This window comes from Mustela nigripes, chromosome 3 (genome assembly GCF_022355385.1).
Source record: "Mustela nigripes isolate SB6536 chromosome 3, MUSNIG.SB6536, whole genome shotgun sequence".
Taxonomy (NCBI): Eukaryota; Metazoa; Chordata; class Mammalia; order Carnivora; family Mustelidae; genus Mustela; species Mustela nigripes.
The window spans coordinates 88,944,019-88,969,779 of NC_081559.1; the positions used below are offsets into that span (position 1 = coordinate 88,944,019).

The following is a 25,761-nucleotide window of genomic DNA, read 5'->3' on the forward strand; positions in this document are numbered from 1 at the left end:
TATGTCTTCTCATGGTAAAGTGGAAGAACTTTAAGCCTCTTCCATATTGAGTCTCATTTGGTGGTTTGAGCTGTATAATTCAGTCATTTATGAGACTGAATAAATGACTAAGAGCTAGCATACTGAGAAAAAAGTTAGTAGACTACAAAAATGAAGGACTTCTTATTTTGCTAATATTCATTCCAAATTGAATTTGCCCCAAAAGAAGATATTATACTTATATCAAAATTGAAACACATGAGAAAATACTTCATTGTGTTTTATCACCAAATATTTTAATACAGATTTTGTTTTATATTTTTATTATTAAAGGGAAAAAACAATGTAAGGACTTGGAATTTTGAAATCTAGTCTTCATGATTTCCCAGTAGTTTATGAAATTACATATTAGATTATTCATTACAACTCTTTTATTTTCTCAAAAAAGAAACAATAATTTGGTAAACTAACAGAAATATTAAAAGTAGAGGCATTTGGAGAAGTTATCAAGACTCAGAGTTCAAATAGAAACGATTTAAATATCTATACTTTGATTTTTTATTTTGGTGAACAGGTTTATTATAGTCATGTGTAATCGAGTAAACATTTATCAACTATATCCTCTATACAAAATGACTATAGTAAATATAAGAACTTGAAAAGCCTTTGGGCAGTTTTAATAAAAGAGTCAATGTAACAGTCATTGTTCAGAGTAAATGAGATATGATTTTGGGGTACTGGGCTGTTTTAGTCAGTGAAACATGTAGCTCTTGATCTTGGGATTGTGACTTTGATCCTCACGTTGGGAGTAGAGATTACTTAAAAATAAAATCTTAGGGTGCCTGGGTGGCTCAGTTGGTTACGCCACTGCCATCAGCTTAGGTCATGATCCTGGAGTCCCAGGATTGAGTCCCACATTGGGTTCCCTGCATGCTCTTCAGGGAGTCTGCTATCCCTCTGACTTTCCCCCTCTTGTGCGCTCTCTCTCTCTCAAATAAATAAATAGATAATCTTATAAATAAATAAATAATAAAATCTTGAAAATAAAAAGAAAAAACATAGGTTTTAATCACCTTCCACTTTATGAATTCTTTCAAACATACTGGAGAATAGTGTATTCACAGCTAATATTTTAGTATATTGAAAATTTATCCAATTTATTCATGCTGTTCATGATATAAATAATTTTCTGAAAGCGACGGAACATTAGATAACTTTGAGGTCTCTGTCATCCATTCTTCCATCCCCAGAGGTAGCTACTTTTGTGAAATCGGTATTTCTGTTCGGTCATAATTTGTGTTCTTACACAAGATATAATTTTTGTGTTCCCAAATTTACAAATTCATATATAATATATATCCAGCAGGAGTTAGTTGGATTTTTTTTATCACAAATATGATTTTGAGATACATCCATAGTATTTATATGGTTCTGTTTATTCCTTTTAAATGCTCTATGACATTCTACTATATAAAAATATTGTAGTTTTGTTAATCTTCTCCTGTTCATGGTCATTGACATTGTTTCCAGGTTTTGCTACATCAAACTATGTTGTAGTGAAACCTCTTATGATGTCTACTTGTGGAAATGTGCACAAGTCAAAGCACATGTTTAAGTGCATATGCATTCTTCAGTTGCACATGTTATATCTATCATTGTCAATAGGATATCCAAAGCAGCTGTACAGATATACACTACTGTCACCTGTTATAAGAGGTCCTCAGTCTCCAAATCATTGTTAACACTAGACAGAACAGGGCAAATCCATGTTCCTCCACTTACTAGCTGTGTGTCTCTGGCATACTAATTACATAACTTCTCTGTGCCTCTCTTTCTTCCTGTGCAAAGTGGGGCTGAAAATATCACTCACTTCATAGGACTTTGTGAGGATTACATAAATGGAGTTCTCTAAAATATTTAAGAATAATCCTGTATACGAAGCACTCTTTAAGTGTTTGCTAATTTAGTAATGTTCAGACTTCTAAGTAGTTGCCCAAGACAATACTTTTTGGTCTTGTTGTTTTAATTGGTATAAATTTTCTTAACACTCAATTTCTGCAATTACCTCATTATTTGTGGATTTTTTTTTTCTCTTCTATACTTGATTAGAGGGCACAATTTTACCACTCAGTTTATATTATAGATCTGTTCAGATTTTCTATTTCTTTTCAAGTTAATTTTGGTAAAATATTTGTCTAGAAAATGGCATATTTTACCTATTTTCAAATTTATTATTAAAATGCATGTCACTCTTATTTTTTAATATTTTGTATCAAATAGGCAAATAGGAAAACAGTGAAAATAGGTATTGAAGAATATGCTTATCTTTCATAAGTACTTTCCTATTTTCATCCTTCCTATTATTCATTTGTACATATATATGCATACATATGTATATGTATTTGTTCTTCTGTAGGTTTATCTTTATTTTATTCATCTTTCAAGCAAGTGGCTTCCAATTTTTTTGATAATATTTTTCTCTATTTTATCAATTTCTGTAATTATATTTCTTTTATTCTTCCTAAATTACTAGAGTTATTTTTTTTCTGGATCCCTGAATCTATATATTATTTTATTAATTTTTAAAAGATGAATTCTCCATTTAATCCAACTACCATACACAGAGGAGAAATTTTTTAAAAAGTTAAAATATCAGTACACTCTATTTTTTCCCTGTATAGATAAAATAGTTTTCAGAGCTAACAAACTGAGTATAGTTATACAGATTAATCAGATTGAAGCAAAAATTATGATTTTTAGGGAACAATTAATTAAAAATTGTGTTTGTACAGTTTTTTCTTCTCTACAAGTTTCCACACTCATTACCATATTTCCTTTTTTAAAACAGATGATTTGCAATGTATATACCATAAAATTTATTCTTTCAAAGTGCACAATTCTGTGGTTTGTAGTATATTTACAGAGTAGTGCAACCATTATGACTCTCTAATTTTAGAACATTTTAATCCCTCCCCCAAACAAACTCCATATTTTAAATACATACACTCCCCATCAAGCCCTACTTCATCATTGGTAACTTCTAATTTATTTTCTGTCCCTGTAGAATTGCCTAGTCTGGACATTTCTTAACAATGGAATAATATAGTATGTGGTCTGTAGTGACTGGTTTCTTTCATGTGGCCTGATTTCAGGATTCATTCATGTTTTACCATATATCAGTATTTAATTTATTTTTGTTCCTGAATAATATATTTATTGTATTGATATGCCATCTTTTTCATCCATTCATCTGTTGACAAGCATTTGAATTTTTATTCTTTGATTATATGAATTATGTTATGAATATTCATGTGTAAGCTTTTGTGTGGACATGCATTTTCATTTCTCCTGTGTATACAAATAAAAGTGGAATTTCTGGCTCATATGGTAATTCAGTGTTTAACATTTTGAGGAACTGCCAAAGTGTTTGCCAAAGTGGCTGTGTCATTTTAAATTTCTGCCAGTGGTGCCTGAGGGCTCCAATTTCTACACAATTTTGCCATCAGTTGGTATTGTTTGTCTTTTTATTATAGTCATTCTAGGGGGTATGAAGTGGTATCTTGTGCTTGATTTGTGTTTCCCTGATAACTAATGATGTTAAGCATCTTCTCCTATGCTTATTGGTCATTTTTATAGGCTCTTTGGTGAAATGACTATTCAGAGTCTTGGCCTAATCTAGGGTAACTAAGTATTCTTCTAATCGTTGTGTTATTTTAGTTCTTATATTTAGGTCTATGATACATTTTGAATTAATTTTTATATATGGTATAAAGTTTCTTTGGAATGTGGAAATCCAGTTCACCCAGCACATTTTCTTGAAAAGGCCATTCTTCCCCTGTTGAACAGTTCTCTAGAGTTTGGGCTTTTGGGGGAGCTCCAAACCCATCTGCCCCCTCTGGGGACTTGGGGACCATTTGTTTTTAAATCTATGATAAAGCTAAGGATGGGGGAATGGGTTTGGTACATATAAAAACACCACATAATACTGATATTCAGCAGTTTTTCTTGAGTAAACAGTCATTGAATTGTTATTAGACTTTGTTGAATTTCTGGAGTTCAGAAAAAGTGATTTTCAAGATTTTGCCAGAGATTTCACTGTTCTTATGAAGGAGAGGATTTTTGGATCCTTGTTTCACCATTCAGTTACAGATTCTCTATTTCATTAATTTTAATTGTTCATGCTTCTTAATCTATGCATTTGCTTCCATAATATCTTTCTTTATTTTTCAATTCCTGATTGAGGACCTGTTGGTCAATAAAAATGCTTAGTGATTATTTTTAGAGCTAATGCGTATGAGGGGCTTAACAGTCTTTATAATTGATTCTTAATTTAATTCCATTGTGCTAAGAACAAGTGTACATTATTAGGTTGATTATTTGCATATTTTGAGACTTACTTTGTGGACTAGAACATGGCCATTTTGTTACATATTCTGGGTATGTGCTTAAGGAGAACATGTCTTCTGTTTTGATGTACAGATTTCTATATACTTCTGTTAGACTTAGATTTTTTTTAAAGAATTTTTAGATTTATTTACTTGACAGAGATCACAAGTAGGCAGAAAGGCAGGCAAAGAGAGAGGGGGAAAGCAGGCTCCCTGCTAAGCAGAAAGCCCAGTGCGGGTCTCGATTCCAGGACCCCGAGATCATGACCCAAGCTGAAGGCAGAGGCTTAACCTTCTGAGTCACCTACATGCCCTTAGATTAGATTTTTGTTTAGTTTGTTATTTTAATCATCTTGTTATTATAATTTTGTTGTAATTAAATATCTCACCATATGATTATGGATTTATCAATTTCTCCATTTAATTCTGTCAGATTTTGCCTTATATATTTTCAGCTTATATTATGAAACCACACACCATTTTAAGAGTTTTATCTCCTTTTATCTGTTGTCTTACCATATGGTAGAGACCTTTTAATTTCTACAAAAACCATTTGCCTTAAAGCCTATTTTGGTTAGCATTAATATTGCTTCATTAACAATATAATTAATAATTCAAGACTCTTCACGGTTGAAACTTTAAATCATATAGCACTAAAGTATTTTATTTTAAAAGTTAAGACAAGACCTGTATAGTTTTAGTGACTTTTCTTTATTTGTAGCAGAGACAAGAGTAGAATCCAGGTCTTCTGTTGTAGAATTCCCTTCTACTTTCAGATGTAACAAGTCAGTAATTTTTAGTTTAGGAGAGTATACATTCTCAAATAGAGCATGAAAGTGAGAACAGTAAATGATCTCCTAAATATTGCTGTAGTGGAAATATGAATTCTCCTGAAAGGGGAGGAAAAAACAAAACATGCTAGTGTTTGTCATACTGAATTACCTTCCTCAGCATGTATGTCATGCCCAAACAATTTTTATTTTATTTATGAGTGTTTCTATGAAGCAGGAAATGATAATTCCTTCTATTGTTAGCTTGAGTTTTTATTCTTAAAATTGTTAATCTTATTATAAAAACATATGGTAGTGCTAAAAAATTGTATCAATGGCAAATAAAGTGAAAGTTTTCTCCCCCACTTCTGAACACCAGTCACCAGTTCCCATAGCAGAGGTAAAAATATTCCCTCATTAAACCTTCAAGAAGTATTCTATGCTAAACCTTCTTATAGGTCTAGAAAAATATTCTGATTTTTGTTATAAATAGTAGCATAGATTTTGTGCTGTTTATATCTTGCCATTTTCAACTTACAAAATATTTGAAATTATTCAATATTCATACATCTGTATCAATCACATTAATTATAATGATAGGAATTATTATATTGCAAATGTTCTATGCAGTTTGTTACCTGTCTTTTTCCTCCTACAATTTTTCAATATATATTAAAAATCATTTTTTTCTTTTGTTCTTCTATGCTTTGTGTCAAATGGACAAAGACTATTTTCATTCTAGAGTTCTAAAAATAATTATTCTATGTTTACTTCCAAGACTTTCATACTTTCATTTATTACATTAAACTTATTAAGCTATTTAGAAATTATTTTTTTAATTAAGTCAGGAAATTTTCTAACTTAATTTCTTCTCCAGATACCCTAAAGCTGTCATGTTTCTTAGCTCTATAGTTTAGTACTGGTCAGTACTGATATTAACTTTTTTTAAAGATTTTATTTACTTGTTTATTTATTTACTTATTTATTTATTGAGAGCATGAGTAGGGGGAAAGACAGAGTGAGAGGGAGAGAAAGAATCTCAAGCAGTCTCTATGATGAGCACAGAACCTACTGTGATTCTGGACCCCAACTCTGAGCTGAAATCAAGAATTGGGTATTCAACCAATTGGGCCACTGAGGTGTCACTAAAATACTTCATTCCAAATTATTTATTTTATAAATACTGTAATATATCTTAATATCTATTATTAGACATTATTTTATATTCCCCTAGAAATATCTTGGTTAGTCACACTTTTTTCTTTTAAATTAACATGTAATGTATTATTAGCCCCAGGATTACAGGTCTGTTAATCATCAGGCTTACACACTTCACAGCACTCACCATAGCACATACCTTCTCCATAACCCAATAACCCTCTCCCTACCTCCCTACCCCTGGTAACCCTCAGTTTGTTTTGTGAGATTAAGAGTTTCATATAGTTTGTCTCCCAACAAGAGCGTCTTGTTTCATTTTTACTTTCCCTACCCCCCAAAATCCCATTCTGCCCCTCAAATTCCTCTTATCAGGGAGATCATATGATAATTATCTTTCTCTGATTGACTTATGTAGCTCAGCATAATACCCTCTAGTTCCATCCACATCACTGCAAATGGCAAGATTGCATTTCTTTTAATGGTTTCATAGTATTCCATTGTATATACGGATACCACATCTTCTCTCCACTCATTTGTTGATGGACATCTAGGTTCTTTCCACAAGTCTGGCTGTTGTGGACATTGCTGCTATAAACATTCGGGTGCATGTGCCCCTTCAGATCACAATATTTGCATCTTTAGGGTAAATACCCAGTAGTGCAATTGCTTGGTCATAGGATAGCTCTATTTTCAACTTTTTGAGGAACCTCCATGCTGTTTTCCAGAGTGGTTACACCAGCTTGCATTCCCACCAACAGTGTAGAAGGGTTTCCCTTTCTCTGTATCCTTGCCAGCATCTGTCATTTCCTGACGTGCTAATTTCAGCCATTCTGACTGGTGTGAGTTGGTATCTCATTGTGGTTTTGATTTGTATTTCCCTGATGCCAAGTGATGTGGAGCACTGTTTCCTGTGTTTGTTGGCCATCTGGATGTCATCTTTGCAAAAATGTCTGTTCATGTCCTCTGCCCATTTCTTGATTGGATTATTTGTTCTTTGGGTGTTGAGTTTGATAAATTCTTTATGGATTTTGGATACTAGCTCTTTATCTGATATGTTGTTTGCAAATATTTTCTCCCATTCTGTCAATTGTCTTTTGGTTTTGTTGACTATTTCCTTTGCTGTGCAAAAACCTTTGATCTTCAGGAAGGTAAATGGGATTGACTTCTTAATCTCTCTTTCTTCTGTCTTGTTGGTGTATTGAAATGCAACTGATTTCTGTGCATTGATTTAATATCCTGACATTTTACTGAATTCCTGTACAAGCTCCTGTACAAGTTTTGTTTTTTTCACATAAAGTATCATATCATATGCAAGGAGTGATATTTCGACTTATTCTTTGCCAATTTGGATGCCTTTTATTTCTTTTTGTTGTCTGATTGTTGAGACTAGTACTTCCAGTACCATGTTGAATAGCAGTGGTGATAATGGACATCCTTGCCATGTTCCTAACCTCAGTGGAAAAGATCTCAGTTTTTCCCCATTGAAAATGATATTCACTGTGGGTTTTTCATAGATTGCTTTGGTGATATTGAGGTATGTTCCCTCTATCCCTACACTTTGAAGAGTTTTGATCAAGAAAGGATGCTATACTTTGTCAAATGCTTTTTCAGAATCTATTGAGAGTATTACATGATTCTTGTTCTTTCTTTTATTAATATATTGTATCACATTGATTGGTTTACAGATGTTGAACCAGCCTTGCAGCCCAGGAATAAATCCCACTTGATTGGGGTGAATAATCCTTTTAATGTACTTTTGTATCCTCTTGGCTGGTATTGTGGTGAGAATTTTTGCATCTGTGTTTATCAAGGATATTGGTCTGTATTTCTCCTTTTTTGTGTGGTCTTTGTCTGGTTTTGGAATCAAGGTAATGCTGGCCTCATAAAATGAGTTTGGAAGTTTTCCTTCCATTTCTACTTTTTAGAACAGTTTCAAGAGAATAGGTATTAATTCTTCTTTTAATGTTTAGTAGACTTCCCCTGTGAAACCGTTTGGCTCTGGGCTCTTGTTTCTTAGGAGATTTTTGATGCCTGCTTCAATCTCCTTACCAGTTATGGGTCTGTTCAGGTTTTCTGTGTCTTCCTGGTTCAGTTTTTATGTCTCTAGGAATGCATCCATTTCTTCCAGGTTGTCAAATCTGTTGGCGTACAGTTGCTCATAGTATGTTCTTATAATTGCTTGTATTTTTTTGGTGTTGTCTGTAATCTGCCCTCTTTCATTCATGATTTTATTAATTTGGGTCCTTTCTCTTTTCTTTTTGATAAGTCTGGCCAGGGGTTTATCGATCTTATTAATTCTTTCAAAGAACCAGCCCCTAGTTTCCTTGATTTATTCTACTGTGGTTTTTGTTGTTGTTTCTATTTCATTAATTTCTGTTCTGATCTTTATTATTTATCTTCTCTTGCTGGGTTTAGGCTTTCTTTGCTCTTCTTTTTCCAGCTCCTTTAGATGTGGGGTTAGGTTTTGTATTTGACTGTTCCTGTTTCTTGAGAAAGGCTTTTATTGCTATATATTTTTTTCTCAAGACTGCCTTTGCTGTCTCCCACAGATTTTGAACCATCGTGTTTTCATTACGATTTGTTTCCATGAATTTTTTTCAATTCTTGTTTAATTTCCTGGTTGACTCATTCCTTCTTCATTATGGTGCTCTTTAGCCTCCATGTATTTGGGTTCTTTCCAACTTTCCTCTTGTGATTGAGTCTAGCTTCAGAGGATTGTGGTCTGAACATATTAGGGAATGGTCCTAATATTTTGGTACCAGTTGAGACATGATTTGTGACCCAGGATGTGATCTTTTCTGGAGAATGTTCCATGTGCACTGGAGAAGAATGTGGATTCTGTTACTTTTTGATGGAGTTTTCTGAATATGTCTGTGATGTCCATTTGGTCTAGTGTGTCATTTAAGGCCTTTATTTCCTTGTTGATCTTTTCTTGGATGATCTGTCCATTTCAGTGACAGAGTGTTCAAGTCCCCTACTATTATTGTATTATTGTTGATGTGTTTCTTTGATTTTGTTATTAATTGGCTTATATACTTGGCTGCTCCCATTTTAGGGACATATTTAAAATTGTTAGATCTTCTTGCTGGACCGACCCTTTGAATATGATTTGGTGTCCTTTCTCATCTATTATTATAGTTTTTGTCTTAAGATCTAATTTATCTGATATAAGGATTGCCACCTCAGCATTGTTTTGATGTCCTTTAGCATGGTAAATTGTTCTCCACCCTCTCACTTTAAATCTGGAGGTGTCTTTGGGTCTAAAATGAGTTTCTTGTAGACAGCATATTAATGGGTCTTTTTTTTTTTAATCCATTCTGATAACCTTTGGTGGTTTTAATTAGTATTTTTGTCTTTTTGGGGGCATTTAGCCCATTTACATTTAGGGTAACTATTGAGAGATAGGAATTTAGTATTAACTTTAAGGTGGCTGTTACTGTATATTTTCTCTGTTCATTTCTGGTCTACTACTTTTAGGCTCTCTCTTTGCTTAGAGGACCCCTTTCAATATTTCCTGTAGGGATGGTTTGGTGTTTACATATTTGTTTAGTTTTTGTTTGTCCTGGAAGCTTTTTATCTCTCCTTCTATTTTCAATGATAGCCTAGCTGGATATAGTATTCTTGGCTGCATGTTTTTCTCATTTAGTGCTCTGAATATATTATGCCAGTTCTTTCTGGCCTGCGAGGGCTCTATGGATAGGTCTGCTGCCAATCTGATATTTTTAACATTTTACATTACAGACTTTTTATCCCGGGCTGCCTTCAGGATTTTAGGTTTGTCACTAAGACTTGTAAGTTTTACTATTAGATTACAGGGTGTGGACCTATTCTTATTGATTTTGAGGGAGATTCTCTGTGCCTCCTGGATTTTGATGCTTGTTCCTTTTGCCATATTTGGGAAATTCTCTATAATACTTCACTCCAATATACCTTTTGCCCTGTCTCTTTCTTCTTCTTCTGGAATCCCAATTGTTGTTTGTTTGTTTGTTTGTTTGTTTGTTTTTTAGAAAAAAAAATTCAAGATTTTATTTATTTATTTGACAGAAAGAGATTACAAGTAGGCAGAGAGGCAGGCAGAGAGAGAGAAGGAAGCAGGTTCCCTGCTGAGTAGAGAGCCTGATGTGGGGCTCGACCCCAGGACTCTGAGATCATAACCTGAGCCAAAGGCAGAGGCTTTAAACCATTGAGCCACCCAGGCACCCCAATCCCAATTGTCCTAATATTGTTTCCTCTTATGGTATCACTTATCTCTCTAGTTCTCCCCTTGTGGTCCAGTGGTTGTTTGTCTCTCTTTTGCTCACCTTTATTCTCTGTCATTTGGTCTTCTATATCACTATTTCTCTCTTCTGCCTTATTTATCCTATCAGTAAGACCCTCCGTTTTTTTATTGTACCTCATTAATAGCTTTTTTTGATTTCAGCTTGGTTAGATTTTAGTTCTTTTATTTAGGGCTCTTATTTCTCAGACAGCATTTCCTTAATATCTTCCATGCCTTTTTCGAATGCAGCCAGCACCTTGAGAATTGTCATTCTGAGCTCTGGATCTGACATATTACCAATGTCTGTATTGATTAGGTCCCTAGCTGTTGGTACTGCCTCTTGTACTGTTTTTTTGTGGTGAGTTTTTCCGCCTTGTCTTTTTGTCCAGATAACAATATATGAGCGAGAGAATAAGACACTTAAAGAATGGCAAAGATCCCAGATGAATGTACACTATTCAAATCAGAAGAGACTCCCAAATTGGGGGGAGAAAAGAACAAGGGTAAAAATAAGCTTTAAAAAATTTTCTAAAAATTTAAAAATATATGTGTATAAATTAGTCTTGTGAATAGAACAGAGCCACCCACTTGACTTCGGGTGGTATTTTGGTCTCTTAGAAGAAACTACCTCCCAAAATTTTAAAGAAAAAAAAACCTAACACATATAGAAAAATAAGGGTAAACATGATGAAGGGATGGAATATGACTGTAAAGATGAAAATTTTAAAAAGTTCTAAAAAAAGAATTGATATGGAAAAAGAAAGAAAAATAAAGTGGAGATAATTTGGTCAGGCTGGAAACTAGAAAAAAGCCCTGTGATAGATTTAGAGTATATTTTGATCTATTAGGAGAAATTGTATCCCATAAATTTTTAGAAGGAAAAACCCTTTATGAATACAAAAAATAAAGTTAAATACAATGAAGGATAAAATATGACTATAATAATCAAGGTTTAAAAAGATTTTTTTGAAAGGTATTGTTAAGATAATCTAGTTAAAAATTGTTAAAAGAGGAAAGAGAAAAGTTAAAAAATTAGAATAAGAAAAAATAAAATTAAAAAAATTAATTAACTTTGCAAGACTAAAGGATCATGGTAAGAAAGACTTGAAATTCCATGCTTTGCTTTACCCTCCTCTGGGTTTCTGCTGTTCTCCTTCATCAGTGAGATTGGTCTTGGCTGGATATTCTTGCTGATCTTCTGGGGGAGGGACCTGTTGTGATTCTCAAATGTCTTTGCCCGAGGCAGAATTGCACTGCCCTTGCCAGGGCTGGGCTAAGTAATCTGCTCATGATCGCTCTTGGGAGCTTTTGTTCCCTGAATGCTTTCTGTAGAGCTCTGGAAGACAAGAATAAAAATGGCAGATTTCCAATCTCTGGCCCAGAGGAGCCAAGAGCTTGGGATCCCACTCCTCAGTGCACCCTTGAGAAAAAGCACTTGGTCACTCCTGTCTCCCTGGTCTCCTCCTGGAGGGCTGTGCTCCTAGCTCACCTGGCCTGTGACCAAGCACTTGTGTCTCTGGCACACAGCCCTGTTTGGAGTCTCCAAACCCAGCAGATTCCTGCTGCTCTGCTTTTCCGGCGGATGAAGATGAATCTCCCCAGATCTGCCACTTGTGAGGTCCCTGCTCAAAGAGCAGCGGTCTGACTGTGCCATGGATCACAGTTTAAGGTAACCCCAAGCTAAGAGCTTATTGCTCAGCTCCATCTCTGTAGTCGGCTTCCCCACTCTGAAACCTGTGAGCTCTCCTACACTCAGACACCCCTGATCCTTCTGTGACCCTGTGGCACCTGAGACCACAGTGTCCCAGTGAGGGCTCCACCCCTGCTTAGTCTCTGGAGTGATGTCCCTCAGTGGAGCAGACTTCTAAAAGTTCTGATTTTACTGGTCCCTCCTACCTGTAGTCTATCTTCCCCTAACTTTGGCTTCACTTCTCTGCATGTCCTACCTTTTAGGAAGTGGTTGATTTTCTGTTTCTAGAATTGCTGCTCTTCTTCTCTTCAATCTCCTGTTGGGTGTATAGGTGTTCAGAGTGGTTTGATAACTATCTAGCTGAACTCCTGCGACCTGATGTCATCTCAGTCTGATACTCCCCCACCATCTTGACTCCCTAGTCACACTTTTTTAATGTAATCTTTAGAGTTACCTAGTATTATTTTTAAAGAAAAGTATTTGTCATTTTTATTCATCACAGGAAATGTATAAATTAATTCAGGCAGAAGTAAGTTCTTTGGGACATTATGTTTTCTTTTCTTTTTCTTTTTTTTCTATCTAATAATATTACGTGGCTTTCCACTTTAAGAAGTCTTTATTTCTCTCACTGGTGTTTTAAAATTTATTTGTATAATCTTTGTATATTTCTTAATAATTTCATTCCCAAATTTCTTATCCTTTTTCGTTGTTGTTGCTAGTATGTATTTGTTCTTTCTTTGTTTTGTTTTGTTCTGTTTCCATTTTGTCCTCTTGGTTGGTGGTTTTTTGTAGGAAGGTAGCGATTTTTGTCTAACAATCTGTGATCAATCCCTTTTCCACCCCTTGCCTCTGGCATCCATTGTTCTGTTTTCTGTCTCTATTGTTTTGCCTTTTCCAAGATGTCATAGCAATGGAATCATTTCATCTGTAGACTTTCTTTATTTTTTTTAAGGTTTTAATTAGTTGTTAAAGATAGATAGAAAGAGAGAGAAACAGGCAGAGGGAGAAGCAGGGTCCCTGCTGAGCAAGGAGCCAGATGCAAGACTGGGATCATAATCTGAGCTGAAGGCATATGCTTAACCAACTTAGCCTTCCAGTCATCCCACCTCTATAGAGTTTTGAACCTGGCTCCTTTCACTTAATGTATTACATGCCTGTTTGTTTCTTCATTCAGATTCTCATCAGTCTTTAGGGTGCTGATGGGCCGAGAAGTTTTTGAGACCAAGCTATTATTCCCATCCTCTTTTTCCAAAAAATAATTATGGGATTTTCCCTTTAGTTATGCTACCTCCTTTGAGATTGTGCTCTGCCAGGATTTTTTTTTTTTAATAGCTGCAGCTACAGGCATCCTCTTTCAGAAACTGTCCATATTTTGAAGACATTCATCAGTGCATCCTCTAACATTGTGGTGTTTTTTTAACAGATGTCTCCAGTATTAGTGGAAGTGGAAGTTGGCATTTCTTTTCATTCTTTCTTTCTTTCTTTCTTTCTTTTTAATTGTTCCCTTTTTTTGGTGTGATTTTCTAAGGAAGAGGCAGCACATTATTGCTTTGCAATTTTGAAACTCTATGTCCCTTAGTAACTATTAAATATAAATTTCTCTAGCAAGTAGCTGCTGTACTTTTAATTTACTACTTAACTAAGGGCAAACTATAAGCCAAATGATGGGGAAGCTCTTCATAACTGAAATGTCACCAGCTTTGGCACATGCTAAGAAATATTCAACTCCCTTTTGGTGTATTATCATTCCAGCCTTTTCTCTTATGCAATATCTCTTTTGCTTATTCCTTTGGGAAATCTTTGAAATTTAAGACTTATAATAATAGTTAAATATTTATTGAGATATTAAGTATCCACACTTTTAATTATCAATTATCTTGATAACTCAGTATGTTACATATTTTATAAATAAAAAAGTATTGAGGATCAGAAAGTCTCAAAAGTACACAGCCAATTATTAGAAGGGTTCTGTTTTAAATCCTCACTTTGTGACTTCAAATCTATTACTTTTTGACTACCTCACAGTTACCTCCATATTTATATTCGCTGTGATGATTTTGAGATTATTAAACAAATGTATCTGCATTATTTATTTGGATTCTGGTAACAACAATTTAAGTTAGATTTAAAAAAGGTTATCATTAACTCCATTTTACACTAAAGATCTTTTTTGAAAAAAGATAAAGAAATATTCAAAGGTAAGCAGTTGTTTCATAGAACTGATTTACACAAGGCATTCTAATCCTAATACCTAATAATTAAGTATTCTCCCTTTTAAATAACTGTACATCCAATAGAACCATTTTCTATACTTCAAAAACACTAAATTCTGGGTTTAAAATTTTATGAGTATTTGTTCTATTGGGAGCTGTTTGGCACTAGTTGTTTAATACATGTTTAGTATTTTATATCAGTTAGCTACTGTCACAGTAATGTTGTGCAGTAAAAACCATAATACTGTGCAATAAATTACCACAAGACCTGTAAGATCACAACAATATACTTAATTATTGTTCACAAGATCTCAGGCCTTCAGATTAGTCCTTGTGGCCTTGGTAGGACTTACTTAAACTATGCTTTCAGCTTCAGGTAAAGTAGGTGGCTCTACTGATCATTGTTGGGCTCTGTCCCATGGCAACTATAAGGTGGTTTCTTAAGATGGAATCAGTTTCACATCTGTTCATTGAAAACAAATTTACTTAATGTTCTAGGCAGAACTCACTGAAGTAGATTCATGCTCAGTTGGTGGAGGTGGGGGCAGACTAGTAATTTCCCTACACCAACAGCAGGCAGCCTAGGTTAGCACTGTTCTAAATCTAAGACCTGGTATGAATTGTGTCCTTCCTGGTGTTTGATATTAGACCCATCATAATGGACTAAACAAACAAGATCCCTGTTTTTGTTTGTTGTTGTTTTAAGATTTTATTTATTTATTTGACAGAGAGATCACAAGTAGGCAGAGAGGCAGGCAGAGAGAGAGAGAGAGAGAGAGAAGCAGGCTCTCTGCTGAGCAGAAAGCCTGATGCAGGGCTCGATCCCAAGACACTGAGACCATTACCTGAGCCGAAGGCAGAGGCTTAACTCACTGAGCCACCCAAGTGCCCCAAGATCCCTGTTTTAATAAAACATATAAACCAGTGAGGAAGGTAGATGTCAAACAAATAAATAGAGATTTTAAAATATACTTCAGGGGCGCATGGGTGGCTCAGTGGGTTAGAGCCTCTGCCTTCAGCTCAGGTCATGATCCCAGGGTCCTGGGATCAAGCCCCACATCAGGCTTTCTGCTCAGCATGGAGCCTGCTTCCTCCTCTTTCTCTGTCTACTTGTGATCTGTCTGTCAAATAAATATATATATATATATTTAAAATAAATAAATAAATATATTTTATATATATTTATAAATATATACACACACATACACACACACACACACTTAAAAGAGAAAAAAATAGGTTTTGGAGATATAAAATAATTAAAAAATGGTCTTTATTGGGAAACTGACCAGGAAAGACCTCTCTGAGGGATAAAGATTAGGAAGAAGAGTAAAACTGAGTGCAGTTGACAAAAAATAAGTTCAAACTGAGTTGGAGTTAAATGCATTGACTTACATATATGAAGTGTGTGAAATGTATAGAGAATATGAAGGAAGGAACTAAGGGATAATTACAACTGCGGATTTGAACATCCTTAGCCTGGGGACTTGAACCTCCCAGACCATTGCTGCTTCCTTCTCTGTGTCTTTTTTCTCTTCTACTATAATATCACAAGTAGACTTATGCAAACTGTAAGGGTATAGACACTGGCATTACTAGGCTTAGACATCGGTGATCTTAGAAGAAAAGACACTCTTTACCCTTAGCTTGAAATATTCTCTAGAAGTTTGGAGACCCATTAGCCTGATTTAGATCTCACATCCACCTTTTGAGCCAATCACCATGGAAAGAGATGATGGTACTTAGACTTAAAATAGGAAAACAAATTTTCCTAAAAGAAAGCCCAAAGAAATTGTACTGACATAGAAATGGGGGGAAATTGTAAACCTGAGTCCCCTCCCACAGAATGTATATTCATCAAGCAAAATTCATGTCTAACTCATCTTAGTATGTCCAATAGTAATTAGCACATTTCCAAATTGATAATGTAATTTTAGTAAATGTCAGACTGTGGAGAAAGCCATCATCTACTCTCTTATGGGGAGTGCACTCTAAGACCGTAACTCTCTCAAAGAAATCCTTTTTTATTGGATCTCTTTCCTTTACGGAGCTGTAGGTGTGTGATGGGTTAAGAGTAGCAGAACTCATTTAATCAACTCTTAGCTATTCCTTTGTTGATGTTTCCGTGGCTAGATTGTCAGCTGAAGTTCCACTAAGATAGAAAATCCCCATCTGTCTTGGAATTCAAATAATTCTGTGTTCTTTAATCAGAATCAAATGTAGAAAGATCCAAGGAATAAAAACATATTTATACCTTATTTTAATCAACATATATAAGCCTAAAAGTTTCAAGTTTCTTATGAATGTTGGATTACAAGAAATTGCTCCTGGAATAACAGAGAATTATATAATAAATTATGCTTGTAAATAATTGGACTTGACCTCAAAGTGTTTTATCCTACTTATGAAAGCATATAAATATTTTTATAAGTCTATTAAAAATAAATTTATTTTCAGATCCCTTTGAAGCATTCATCATCTTTTCTATTCGTCATGAGATCAGAAAGATTGATCTTCATAAAAGAGACTATAGTCTACTTGTTCCTGGGTTGAGAAACACAATAGCACTTGATTTTCACTTCAATCAAAGTTTGCTTTATTGGACGGATGTTGTAGAAGACAGGATATACCGGGGCAAGCTTTCTGAAAGTGGAGGTAATTTTTAACTGAAAATTCTATAAAAATATGCTGTAATAAGATGGGATTTATATCAATCTTTGCACTTTCATTCTTTGCCTTCTCCCTCGTATATGTAAAACCAGGGATGTCAAGTTTATGTGTGAAAATTTATTGAGGGAGGGGAATGAATGATGGGAGCCTGTGCTAGGCATACAATTTTCAAATTGTGAGCTTTTCCTTGGACATTTGGTAAAGAAAAGTACTTATAAGAAATAACTACTGCCTTCCACATACTAGTAGACATAATGTTTGTTTGTAAAATGTTTTATTTTGTCCACAAAATTTCAACATACAATGAATTGTCCCAAAGACCACTAATATGAACAAAATGTTTTTATCATAGTTTGACTTAATTCTTTTGTCTAATGTACACTTTTTAAGTAGCAAGGCTCTGAGATAAATATATGTAATAATCATTTTAGAAACGTTGGTTCTTTGTAGCATTCCAAAGTCCCAGTGTTTCTATAAAAATTTGAATTTCTCCTTAGGTCACATTTGCAATTTTGGAAAAATGATAATAAACATGTGATTCACCTGTGAATTTGTGTCTGTGGCATATTGCAAGAGACTGATTTCAACTGATGGATTTAGATCCTTGGGCTTAGATGATTAAAAAAAAAAAAAAGTCTGTTAAAATGTCTAACAAAAACACTGGTGCAAAAAAAAAAAAAAAAAGAAAACACTGGCAATGTCATAAACTATTAAGAGTTATCCTATTAGAAAAAATATTTTGATTACAAAAGAAATTAAAAAGTGGATAAATAGATCATTAGTGGACATTACCAAATTGTTTATTTTAATTTAGACCAAACTAATGCCTTCCTCTCTTATTTGTAATCATGTTATATCATGTAAGTCTTATGGTCCCAGAAGGGGCAGGGAGTGTGATTTGAGGCTTATCTTTATTAAGGGTTAATGCAGTAAAGTCATCTTATTTATCATGCTTCAGAAAAGGGTGGCTACTGACTAGCTAAAATGCATGTTGCCCCAGAGGGGCATTTTCTCTTTATTCTACCCCTGAAGATCAATGTTGATACTAAATTGCGCTAATTTTAAATAGCTCATCATTCTTATTCCCCAAATCCTGTGTTCTATTTCAAAAGTCAGAAACAAGAAATATAATTTTTTGAAATCTAAACACTATTGTTTAGCCTTAAAGTTATTCAAAAATTTGATTGCACTGTCACTGAAAGGGTTTAAGAAATTAAAGATTTCTGTTAGGAAAGATCAGTAATTCTAAATTTGGAGTCTTAGTTTTCATCATGCCAGGTAACACGTCTGCACTCTATCTTTGAAACTCAATATCATACTTCAAAAAACTCTGTGCTGCTGGTAAGTAAGCCTTGTGTGTGTGTGCGTGCCTAACACATTCATTGAATGGGTACAAGTATTAGTTTCCTTTTTTTTTTTTTTTTTTTTTTTTGTAGGGGTCAGTGCAATAGAAGTGGTTGTGGAGCATGGCTTGGCTACCCCAGAAGGACTGACCGTCGACTGGATAGCAGGCAATATATACTGGATAGACAGCAATCTGGACCAAATTGAAGTCGCCAAACTTGATGGCTCCTTAAGAACTACACTTATTGCTGGAGCCATGGAACACCCCAGGGCCATTGCTTTGGACCCAAGATATGGGTAAAGAAGTTTACCTTCTACAGATTCATTTTGGCATAAAAAATAATCTTTTAAATGAATACTGAATTCAATTATCTCATAAATTATGAGTCAGATTGCTTATTTTGTGCATGCACATATAAGTTTATATATGTATAATTATGTATATTTATGTTTAATGTATGTCTACATCTATATATATTATATATATAACATATATATATAATTAGTTTAAGTTTATTAGCATAAATTTGGTTATAAGATTGCTTACATAGGTATCTTTAGAGGATAGAAATATCTTTTTTCTAAATATGGGCACTAAGCTCTATTGAAAGCTATCGCAACTCAATTTTGAAGCAGTAATTTAATGAATTTCTCTGTGACGTGTCAAAGAGATGGTATAATTATTTCTAATGGTTCCAAACCACAGGACCAGTCTCTGGTACAAATAGTCATAGATGTTAATTGCACCACCTGTTATGTATTTTGTAAGTACTTGGAGTCAGTTTAAAAGAAAATTAGTATAAGGTTGAAGGAATCCAATGATGAGACACTGACGATTGGAGTGTTGGAAAGACAAGGCACATGATTCTTGAAAACAAGGTCAAATGTTGAGTAACTCAGCTAATTGACTCTGGTGTTCCCTTGTGTGTTCCTCTGTGAAAGAGCAGAAGAGAGACAAGAAAGCCCTGGAAAACAAGGGTTCCAATTTCTATTTCCTCAGTTATTCTCTGGAGAATCCTCTTAACTCTATTATTTTCCTTTAAATTTCAGTTTTTTCTTTCATAAATCAGGGATGATACCTTTATCATTTGGTTGTTTTTGAGGAGATGGTGAATATGTGGAAGACAAGATTTAAGTTATATAGATGAGAATACTGTTATTACCGTTAATTATTTATTTCCTTTTAATTATTTTACAAATCCAAAACCATTGTCAAGGCTAAAGTTTAGCAGATCAGAATTTTTTTTAAATTCATTTTTATTTTGATTAATTTATTTTTTTGTCTCTGTACCTTCAAGTAATACAAAGTCCAGGGAACACCAATGAGGAAGGAGAATCAGCCAGGAGGTAGTTTAATGAAATGCAGAAGAAAGAAAAGAAAGCCTGTGTTTAAGTCACCTTCCTGACCACAGTTTCTGGCTGGTGCTCTGGTTTATGCCGAAGTATAGAAATCAGTGGTTTAAGAAGTCTGTTTGTTCTTTTCTTCAATTCATACACAGAAATTAAAGGACCAAAGTAGCTTGCCAAGAACAGGGCTCCAAATAGGCAACTCTTATGTTTACTTTACCTCTACATTGTTTTAAATTTATTTATTACTTGTCCAAACTTAAAATATTAAGGCATTTTTGCATACAGTCCTGGATTTCTGGCTGCTTTTGAAAAAACAGAGATCTGGCAGCAAGGAGCAAAGCAGCAGCTGTATCTTTTACTTAGAAATGGGTTCTCTTATTTAGACAGTCTACATTTTGACCATTTTATTCACTAATCCCTATAATAACAGTTCACTGGGAAGAGATATATTATATTTAGTGAAAAATTCATTTTTTAGAACAGACTATTTCTGAGATTACAGCTAACTTCCTAATTCTGACCCTTTACTTCCCATAAAATTTCATTATCAACAGGGGTTTTACCCTCAATGTAACAACTACCAGTGTGGAATTTTCACCTACTAGACCTAAGTTGTACCAGTACCTTATACACAGGGGAAACTTCCTGTAGAACGGAAAGTGATATTTTGGAGAAAATTGTGGTTTTAGCTTATACACCAATATGGTAGAAAAGTTGTGAGTGCTCTCAAATTACAGATGGCACATAGAGAGAAAAACAAGATACAACAAAAAGGACAAAATAGGCATATGGAAAGCTCTGAAAATAGTCTGACCAAACAACGTATTAGGTCTGGGAGTTGAAACTTTATTTTCTACAGCTTTGAACTGACAATGCTTAGGATAAAATTATTTAGCTCACTTAGCTTCCAGAGGATCCTACCTAAGAGGAGAAAAAAAAAAATAGAGAGACATAATACGTCACCGACAAATACTATTTAAATGAAAATATTAGATAGTATTCCAGTGACATAAGGTCTTCAGAAGTAATATACCCTCTAAGAGTTGAAAGTTAGTGTAGAATGCCAGCCTCTGAGTAGGAAAACATGACAATGCTTCTGAGAAAGTTGATGCCTTCTATTACTAATTGCTACTATGAAATTGTACAGCTGATTAAAATAATTACAATGGTGGTAATTTTTTTCTTAAAAAATGAGTGAAAAAATACACACAAAAATCCTTTTTGATATGAGTAATCAAAGCTCAGAAGGTAGTACTAATACATACAACTCTAGGAAGAAATTGAAAGGTTGATAAGTTTGGGTGTCATGAAAATAATAGGATTTTTATTGTTAAAAATTATCCTATAGTGCATTGATACACTTAAGATATGAAGTTCACATAAACACCTCTAAAGCCCAGCTGTAGCAATTAAATTTAAAAATGCAATGCAAATATGAAAATATTTTCAGGTTTGGGATATTTTAGGAAAAAGTCCATAATTATTTTTAAACATTGGACCTTACATAAGGTAGGCTGAGAGCATAGTAAAAATATATAGAAGCATGCAAACTCACACACATACAGTGAACTGCAAAGCAAAGCACAAGAAAAGAAACACTGAAAAATAATTTAATTTGATTTAAACTCCACTTAGGGGTTCCTCGGTTGAGTGACTGCCTTTGGCTCAGGTCATGATCTTGGAGTCCTCTTGATCGAGTTCTGTGTCGGGCTCCCTGCTCAGTCTGCTTCTCCCTCTTCCTCTCCCCCTTCTCATGCTCTTTCTCACTCTCTCTCAAATAAATAAATACTTGAAAACAAACTAAAAAACTCCACTTACTGCCTTCGTGTTATCTGTTCAAATAGAAACATAAAATTTCTCCCTATTTCTTAAAAAATTCAAGAAATACATAAAAAGGTGTGAATCAAAATTGAAAGGAGCTCCAAAGAAACTTAAACTTCTTTTAAAAATATGTATATTGGGGTAAGTCTACTGAATAATTTTTTTAGAATTATGGTTTCTGTAAATACTATTACTTTCCTACCACATCATAAGCTCTCTAATGGTAAACCAAGACATGGTTCCATGTCTATGAAATCCGCCCCCACTCCTAGTATATAAAATTGTGCTGAATATGTTTGTTAAATAAATTAATACAAGCATATTCATAGACTTTTTGTTAACATGTAACTTACAAAACTCAAGGATAAACATGAAAGGGAGAAGCACAGAGTAAAAGACAGCTAAGGGGTAAATACTCTAAACTTTGTTTCCAATAACAAGTGAATGAACAAGTTTGCAAACAGCCACTTCCCTCCCTCAGCTTAGCTGAGGAAAAACAAAAAGAACAATAACAACAACAACAACAACAACAATAACAACAACGAAATGAGCAATAACATTAGGCCAAGAAGACAGGCTTACATCATGTGAGTTTCCTTCAGCTCTCAAGGTCCTTTGTGACCTTTTTTTACAGATCCCAAGAAACAAATGTTTTAAATCAACTGCTTTGCTTCCCAGGCATAAAATTCACAGGTCTTCATTTTACATTATAAAACATATTTGCCATCATGCCACATCCCTTTAGTATTCTGGGTTTTGACCCAATATCCAAAGTGACAATTTATTCCAAGACGGTAAATGGAAGTCTTGGGAAGGAGCCATTTTTCTCTCATTCCTTTTTAAGGAAATATAGTTATTACTAAGGTGACTTGAATGAGTCCATGAATCTCTCCTGAACCTCGAGCTTAGTATTAGGGAGTAAGAAGTACCAGGGAGTTCCCAATTTATAGGGCATTCGCTTCGGGTCTTGAAATGTCTTTGCCTTTGTACTTGTGCGGCTGCATGGTGTCCTCCTGCTCCACTGTGTGTTTAGATTTTATTTGTCAGAATAACTGGGCTCTGCTATAGCAATTGCAATTTGTGAAAGTAGATATAGTAGTTGTGAAGATTAGTGAAACATCAAAATAAAATTTTAATTTTATGTGGGAATGTTCTTAAATGAAACTAATAAAGATGTTGTTGCTTTTAGAAGACCTAAAGATTGTAGATAAGTATCCTTGTTTTTTGCCAAGATCATTTATTTTCACCTTCTGCAGCTTGACCTGATAGATGATAATGGCCCTTTCATGCCTGTAATGATACAAGTTGTTCATGGTCCATTGACCCAATTTAATCCTGATACACACTAACTCATGAATGCAGGAACTGTAGAATCACTAGACTGTAGTCTCTTTTTTAAAAGCAATTGTGGCTGAATATTTCCATACGTCCTGTAAGAAGAGATATTCAGCCTTTGTGTATTTCAAGAAATAATTCAATCATTGAAATGCTAATACATTTTAACCATAAAAAGAAAGTAATAAGGGGGAAATGATTCTTTTAAAATACCACACTATAAAGTATACAAAAGAGTGCCTAGAATTTTATGAAACAATGATCCTTGAAATCAACTTTTTAAATTGATTGTAAACTGACTTATGGTGAAGTTAAGAACACTTTTAGGAGAACTAATTCTAAAACATGTTCTTTTATAAAAAATATTGGAAACTTCCCCACTTGAATTGATGAAAGATTAGGACCATTGTGAGCATTATAGAAGAAAGAGCTTAATGCTGCTATGTTTAGTGAAGAAATGAAGGAATCACTTTAGAATGTCTCAAATCATCCCAAGCTATGCTTTTATGGTCCAGTGGAAACACATACTTGAGAGTTTACAGTGCCTACTCTGGTAAATCTATAATATAGAATGCAGAATTGTAGAGTTACTGATGTGTGTGTTGGAATTTTTACAACCACAGAAGGCAGAACTAGGTAGAAAGAAGAGAGACACCAGTTTTCCACTTATTATTGAGGCAAAAGACAAAACTCAGAAGTCTTTGGGTCATCAATCCAGAGTGTGAATTACAGCCTTGCCTAGATCTCATGGTGGTTTATCCATAGATATTCAGACTAGCTATCATTCTCAAATTCATTGTTTGTTTTCAGTGATTATTTTTCCTAATCATTTTTAAGCTTGCAAATATCTCTACTCTACCTTGTCTGTCAAGATACCACATCAATTTGATTGATGCTGTATTGGTCTTGTTTCTCATTTTAAATCTTAGTTTTAAAATCCTAAGTGTAAAGGGAAACTGACCACAATCTGCTGTCAGTGAAAAGATGCATGCATCCCAAATTAAATTTGAAGTGAGACACATAATACACCTCATTCATTGTTTTAAAGACATTCAACTACTTAACTGAATAGCCTACCACCTTTATATTAAATCTTAGTTCCATTTTCCCTTTATGGCAACATATTGTATATTAGGTAATTTATAAGTAATATGTGTATGGGTATATACATGATAGTTTTTTTCTCATATTAATCTTTAAAAATTAGTCTTTTTAGAAAAATGATTTCTAGCTATAAAATATTATAAATATCCTCTGGTATTTTTAATATTCTTAAAAATTATCTATTTTATTAATTTTGAGTTATTTGCAGTTTTAAACTTTTATTATAGAAATTTTTAAATACACAAAATAGAATGAATTACATAATAAACTTCTTCATATTTATTACCAAGCTTCAACAGTTATCAATACATTATCCCTGATACATTACTTTGTTCTATTCTTTCTCAGAAGTTTACTTAATTTATTTTAATATTGGTGATTAAAGAATGAATAATTTAGATATTATTTTTCTGAATATGATCCCATAGCAGGACCAGGAAACTCCTCTAATGCTGCCCATGAAACTAAAACTTCCTTTTATTTTAGAAGCTGGAATATATATTCCTGTGTTTATTTAGTCTTTTTTCTCCACTGGACTGTAAGCCCCAAGTGGGTAGATAATACATCTGTTTCTTTTGAGACTGTTTACCTGCCAGTGTCTAGCATCAAGTAGGCACTCAGTAAACCTTTGTGAACTCAATGGCTGAAGCAATAGCATTATTTATTTTTCTTCAGAATTCTTTTCTGGACAGATTGGGATGCCAATTTTCCTCGTATTGAATCTGCCTCCATGAGTGGAGCTGGAAGAAAAACCATCTACAAAGACATGAAAACTGGAGCTTGGCCTAATGGACTAACTGTGGACCACTTTGAAAAAAGGATAGTTTGGACAGATGCCAGGTGATCTTTTTCTTCTGTATTTTCTGTTACCTTTCTCAGATAGTATTTGTAAACTCAAAAGATACTCTAACATGCAAGTATCGTGAAATTGGTGGTGATATTTTGTTTGTTTTCATTATGATGGTGGTGATTTTTGTTTGTTTTTGTTATGATAGGCTTTTTTCTTCTTTCTACAAATCAGATACAGATCCATGAAGTATTTTTAATAAAATATTCTCTCTAGCATTTATCTAGGCAGTATGATAACACCACTGGACTATTTGAATAAGTTCCAATAAAATTAATTTATTTACATTTCTGTAGGTCAGATGCTATTTATTCAGCCCTCTATGATGGGACAGCCATGATAGAAATCATTCGAGGTCATGAATATCTTTCCCATCCCTTTGCTGTGTCTTTATATGGGAGTGAGGTCTACTGGACAGACTGGAGGACCAACACACTGTCAAAAGCCAATAAGTGGACAGGGCAGAATGTCAGCGTGATTCAGAAGACAAGTGCACAGCCATTTGACCTTCAGATATACCACCCCAGCCGTCAACCCCAGGGTAAGTGCTGGTAGAGAATTAACCACGCAGATAGTATTTTCACTTTAATCATATAATATTTGAACTGTAACATATCTTTTATGTATTGTTATTAATATTTCATGTATATTGTGTTGTAGAAGTGGTTCCAGCCTTTATTTTAATTAATATAATTTTTTTTCTTTCCTTTTTATTTCTTTCACATAGCAATAAGGAAATCTTAGAAATTAAGGGGTTTATACAAACTCCCACATTTTAAGTCACTGCTTGTATCAATAAAGGATACTGTGGGAAGTTGTAGAAGGTCTTCAGATTTG

At 34.1% G+C, this 25,761-nt stretch overlaps 1 protein-coding gene across 1 annotated transcript in view; it reads left to right on the top strand.

Moving 5' to 3' along the window:
• The window catches only part of LRP1B (LDL receptor related protein 1B), a 2,002,169-nt gene that overhangs the window by 1,304,687 nt on the left and 671,721 nt on the right, over positions 1-25,761 (top strand). The window contains exons 25-28 of the mRNA XM_059394361.1: positions 16,911-17,108; positions 18,560-18,764; positions 24,753-24,917; positions 25,221-25,465. Of these exons, the coding sequence (XP_059250344.1) occupies positions 16,911-17,108; positions 18,560-18,764; positions 24,753-24,917; positions 25,221-25,465 (813 nt within the window). The remainder of the gene's footprint in view (positions 1-16,910; positions 17,109-18,559; positions 18,765-24,752; positions 24,918-25,220; positions 25,466-25,761) is intronic.